This window comes from Saccopteryx leptura, chromosome 2, assembly GCF_036850995.1.
Source record: "Saccopteryx leptura isolate mSacLep1 chromosome 2, mSacLep1_pri_phased_curated, whole genome shotgun sequence".
Taxonomy (NCBI): Eukaryota; Metazoa; Chordata; class Mammalia; order Chiroptera; family Emballonuridae; genus Saccopteryx; species Saccopteryx leptura.
In genome coordinates, this window is record NC_089504.1 from 335574656 (window position 1) to 335580648 (window position 5993).

A 5993-nucleotide genomic window follows, 5' to 3' on the forward strand; every position below is an offset into this window, starting at 1 on the left:
AGTGTCTGGCACAGAATGCCAAGGCACAGATGGGCTGCTTTAGTGGGTATCTCAGGAGATAGAAGTTGGTCTTGGATTTCAGGATTTTGAGGCACCAAATCCCCTCTAATCTAGAGGGATAGAGAGACCCCAGCCCTGTACCCACCTTTCTCACCCCAATTTCCTCCCTCCTCCCACTTGTCTGACACATCAGAGCCGCCATAGTCTCCTGAACAGAATGTAGGCCATCTGCCGCTTCCTCATGCCTGCCAATCCATGGGGAGGGTGTGAGCCTGTGGAATGATACCCACTGCCAGACATGCAGAGGAATCAACCTTCTCCTTGCAAATATCTCGCCCTGGCTGTTTCCCTTCAGGTCTTCATGCAGCCATTTTGAAAGATGTTAGAATCAAAATATCCTCTCAGCCTTCTCAGAGCTGGCAAAATTCTATATGAACTGAATCTGGAGCCAGCATCCAGATTGACCTTTTTCTGGTGGTTAAGGGTCTGGGAGTCTAGTGGGCCACAGGCAGAATATGCATCATATTGCCAACGATGTGGTTGAATACAAGTCAATATAATCAATAGCAAAGCAATCTCAGACCAGCAACAGCAAATAAGTTTCATCTTCCATAGCCTAGCCAATCCATTGGTATTGGCTGCCTAGATAACTGTTCTGAGAAGGATTCTGAAGTCCCATGTGACCTCAGCAAGAAAAAACCAAAATTGATTAACAATGTCTGCTATGAATTGAAGGGGGGAAGGGTAGCATGCAGACCATTCCATCCCTGCTTTAGACCCTATCATAGATGGACCCTGGCTAGTGTCATAATAAAGATAAAGGGAATTTAGAGAGACATATCAAATGGTGAAGGGAAGTAATATTCTCTCATTTAATCCTAAAAAGAAACCCCATTTTACAGATGAGAAACTAAGGTTCAGAGAGTTTAGATTAGTTTCCCAAGGTCACATAGGCCCATAGTGATGGATATGGGATTTGAAGCCACATCTGCCGTACCCTGGAGCTTGGCTCTTCCCACTCTGTTTACATTACTATCCTAGGACCAGGGAAAAAAAATAAGATACAAAAGAAATGACTAAGAAGTGAGATAAATGGGACAATGAAACTTAATGGAACCCTAACAAAGATGTCATGTACACATGAGGAAATCTAAGATAAAACCCCAAATATATGAAGCATTTCCTGATACTTATGACCAGCAGTTTCACCGAGAACAAAAATGAACTATTATCTCAGGCAGATCAGTCATTGTGGTGGTGAATGGCACTTTTGCTTAGGGTATAATCTCAGGTCATGTGACTTTGAGCAAGTCACTTGCTTTCTTTGGCTTGTTTCCTCATCAGTCAAATAGGCCTTTGAGCTACATTCGGCATGGCAAATATTTATTTGTCTTTGGTTTGAGGAATTAAGCATGGCTGCCAGGAGTGCTGTGTTGAGAAGGAGTCTTGAGTTTGAACCTGAGAACAGGAAATAGTGCAATAATAGATAGTAATGTCCACTTCTGGTGCTGGAGAGGAAAGGATATCTCATGTGCCATCCTTGAAGTATGTGATATCACCTCATTCCTAGCTCTAAAATTCTGTAGTTCTATGATTCTCATTGGTGAACACACTCCCCAAGGCTCTCTCAAAAGAGAGATGAATCTCCTACTGCCTGCACTGGGTGTGATACTGCTCTCCAGGGACAGAGGAAGAACCTCTGACCATCCATTATTATTTCAGGATTCTCCTCAGAGGCCCCAACCATGGGGGACACAGGCATGGAGGAGACGGACGGGGACTTGACAGCAGCCCCCACCCCTGAGCAGCCAGAGAGAGGCGTCCACTTCGTCACAACCGCCCCCACCCTGAAGCTGCTCAACCACCACCCACTGCTCGAGGAGTTCCTGCAAGAGGGGCTGGAGACAGGCGAGGAACTGAAGCCAGCACTGCCGTTTCAGCCTGACCCACCCACGCCACACACCCCGAGTCCCCTTCCCCGCCTGGCCAACCAAGACAGCCGCCCGGTCTTCACCAGCCCTACTCCGGTCGTGGCTGCGGCACCTACTCATCCTCAGTCCCGGGAAGGACCCTGGAGCCTGGAACCAGAGTCCCCTGTGCTCCACATCACAGCTCCCCTACCTCCAGGGCCCAGCATGGCAGTGCCCACCACAGGCTCAGGGGAAAGGCCCGGTACTACACCCCCTAGCAAAGCATGGACGCCAACCCAGGAGGGTCCTGGAGACATGGGCAGGCCATGGGCTCCACAGGTCATGTCCCAGACCACAGGGCTTGGGATTGAGGGGACCATTGCCACCTCCACAGCTTCAGGGGATGATGAGGAGACTACCACCACCAGCACCATCATTACCACCACTGTCACCACAGTCCAGCCACCAGGTCAGCTACTTGCTAGCTTGCAGATCTGGATACAGGAATGGGGGGTGGGGACCTGTGGGGTCCTAAATTCTTCTCTCCATTACTGTACCAATTTGCCTTGCCCCTCAGTACCAAAGGCCAGAATTCAGGAGGCATGTGGATTGGATTGGAACCAGATAGACCTGGGTTCAAATCCTGATTGGAAGCAACTACACCAAACCCTTAGAACTTGATTTAACCTCTCTGAGCCTCATTTGCAGAATGACAATAAGAATACCTACCTCACTGAGTCATTGTGAGAACTGAGATAAGATTGCACACAATAGGTACTCAAGAAAAGGTGGTCCCCAATAGGTACTCAAGAAAAGGTGGTCCCCTTCTTTCAACAGGGGACTAGACATCCCAAGAGGTGGGCTTCACCCACACACGCACATGCCTGCACTTACGCATGCGCGCACACACACACACACACACACACGCACACACACAGGTCAGCTTTAGTTGGACCCACTTCACCAGGGCTGAGCTTAGCCTTGTGCTTCCTCCCACCTCTACCTCTCAGGCCCTTGTAGCTGGAATTTCTCAGGCCCAGAAGGCTCTCTGAATTCCCCGACGGCCCCCAGTTCACTCCATGATGTCGGCCTGGACTGTTTCTACTACATCTCCGTCTACCCTGGCTACGGTGTGGAAATTAAGGTGAGTGACCTGGATCGAGCAGGGCAAAGTGGGGCTGGTGTGTTATCTTTCAGTTGAAAGTGTTAAGTGTGTTAAGCATCAGTTGAAGGATGATGTCAGGTCAGGGCTAGGTGATGGGCCTAAAACATGATTGGATTCTGGAGCAGGGAGCAAAGAGCCCTCTGCTTCCCTTCAGCAGTGTCCTAGGCTAACAGGCGCTGCACCACGACAGGGGTTTGGTCAGGGGCTCGAAAGAACCTGAGGAAGGGGCTCTAGTCTCAACGGACAGGGGATTAAGTAAGTGTAACTGAGTAGCGAGAACACCGGGCTGCTTGGCCATTCACTCATTTATTCACTGACTCATTCTTCAGCAAATACTCCGTGAGCAACTTCTCTGGGTCAGGCTCTGTGCTGGCTCCTGGGATGCAGAGGTGGGGAAGACTGACATGGTGCACCATCAGCAAGGTGACCAGCTGGTGAGGGGGTCAGACCTACAGCCCCAGCCTCCTGCCCCCTGGGCCATCTCATCCCTTTCAATCCCCAAATTCTTATCCCCAAACCTGAGCCTGAGGTGCTCATGGATGGGACACAGGCTTCTCAACTTCCATATGCCCCAAACCCAGCTCTTCCTTTTTGTTCCTTCAATCTGCTTGTCACCTCACTCTGGTCCTCAGAGACTGACCCCAACCAGTCAGAAACCTGGAGTAGGGCCACCACAGTGCAATGGGGACGGCGTCCCTGGAACTGTGCAATGTGAGGTCAACTTGGCCCTTCCCAATCCCTCTTCTCCCAGTCCTATCCACTCACACCCAAGTGTGTGGGGGGGGAGTCTGTCACTCACACCATGACACTCCCCAAAACTCAGATCTGCCTGCTTCTTCCCTCCATCCCCACAACCACTACATGCTCCAGACTCCATCGTCCCTCCCCCCTCCCCCTCTGCCCCCATGATGTCGCGACTGCCTCACTGGTTACCCTACTTATGCTTGTCCCTACCATCCCCGCTTCACCTACACAGCAGTCATTTTTTCTTATTTATTTATCTATCTCCTTACAGAGACAGAGAGAGAGTCAGAGAGAGGGATAGATAGGGACAGACAGACAGGAACGCAGAGAGATGAGAAGCATCAATCATTAGTTTTTCCTTGCGACACCTTAGTTGTTCATTGACTGCTTTCTCATGTGCTTTGACCGTGGGGCTACAGCAGACCAAGTAACCCCTTGCTCAAGCCAGCGACCTTGGGTCCAAGCTGGTGAGCTCTGCTCAAACCAGATGAGCCCGCACTCAAGCTGGGGTCTCGAACCTGGGTCCTCCACATCCCAGTCCGATGCTCTATCCACTGCGCCACCGCGTGGTCAGGCACACTGCAGTCATTTTTCTCAAATGAAATCCATCCTATTCCCACACCTCCCCAGGGGCCTCTGAATCAAGGCCAGTCCCCCTGGGCCCATCTTGAACCCCTTCCTCCCTTGTTCTCTACTCCCCTTTGCACTAAACAGCTTGCAGCTAACTGAATGGGCCCAGTCGGCTTCCCTCTCAAGCCCCAATTATACATGCTGGTCCTTCTGCCAGGGAGAGCTGTACTACTCTCCCCTCCCTTAGGACTCAACCCTGGCATCACTTTCTCTGGGAATTCTCTTCCGATCCCCAAAGCATGGGGCACCCTCCACCCCAGGTCTTATTACTCTGCCTTCTATCCAGCTGTTTATAGCTGCCCATCTCCTCAGCTAGGCTGTAAGTACCTTGAGCAGTGCCTTGGAGTAAGGAGCCCTGAATGGGTTCTCCACTGACTAACTGAATGGACAACTGAATGCAGGAAGGAAGGAATGAGGTGACAGTTGACAACTCAGGAAGGCACTGGGAAGGGGGCAGTGGAAGAGTCCAGGGAACAGGACAGCTCCACCTGTTCCCCACTCTCAGCCTCTCCCCACCCATCCCGAAGTCCCTGGATCCAGGCCTAGAGCCAGCTACACCTGTCCTGAGCAGCACCGCCAGCCCTCCCCCGGCGGTGTAGGGCCCAGGTGGAGGGGGTAACTTCTCCCACCACTGGGGGGCCCCTTCCCTTCTTTCTGTAACTGTTTGCTCCTGCTCTGCCAAGCCCTGTGCCCCTCACTCTGGGCTGACTGGGAGGGTAATTAGGAACAGCCACCCCTCCCCCAAGCCATTAGCACTCAGTGCCGCTTAATTAAGGTAATTAATGTAAAATCATCACCTAATGAGAGGTGGCACCGGCTGTGGCTCACCAAGTAGAAGGCACCAGCTGCAGGTGTGAGGAAGGGGTGGGAGGGGGCAGATGCCAGGCTGGGCGGCCCCCTGCAGCCCCAGACTGGCTCCACCTGCCCTCAAGCCCACCATCCCCACTGCAGCCCACTGGGCCAGGCTGGACTCAGTCCTGACTCTACACAGAGAGGCAAGATGTTAGTTCTGCCCGCCCTGGTCCTGGCCCAAGCACAAGCCCCACCCTAGATGCCCACCCCCTCATGTAAGCCCTGTGTCTGTTGTCTGCTGCTGCCACATTTTTTTCATCAGAATGCAAAAGCCGTTACCAGGCAACCTTGAGAGGAAGACCTGCCACAGCCTTGGACTGCTGTCAGGAAATGTGGCAGGCAAATGCCGGCCCCACCCTCCACCTCGCCACCATGGGGCAGAGTCTGTGGAGACCTTGTGGGTCTTGAGGCCTGCAGAGTCTCAGGCCAAGGCAGGAAGGGTCAGGAGAGAAAGGGACAGAATAAACCAGGTTGAAGCAAGGTTTAAGGTTCTTTCAGGGCCAGTTTGGGAAACCTCTACTCCTATCCCGGCCTCCTGGCTGCACCACACAGGCCACTTGGGGACCTGAGCAATTACTGACAATGTGGACCAATACCAAATAGCTAGTTGGAAAAATCAAGGCTAGCAAAAAAAAAAAAAAAAAAGAAAGAAAGAAAAAGGGAACTGCCCAACGTCATTCAGTTAAGGCTGT

General features: G+C 51.9%; 1 protein-coding gene across 2 annotated transcripts in view; it reads left to right on the forward strand.

Annotated features, from left to right (window-relative positions):
• The window catches only part of SEZ6 (seizure related 6 homolog), a 45011-nt gene that overhangs the window by 20277 nt on the left and 18741 nt on the right, over window positions 1–5993 (forward strand). For both annotated transcript variants that reach the window (XM_066363645.1, XM_066363646.1), the window contains exons 2-3: window positions 1723–2379; window positions 2921–3054. In XM_066363645.1, coding sequence (XP_066219742.1) covers window positions 1723–2379; window positions 2921–3054 — 791 coding nt within the window. The remainder of the gene's footprint in view (window positions 1–1722; window positions 2380–2920; window positions 3055–5993) is intronic.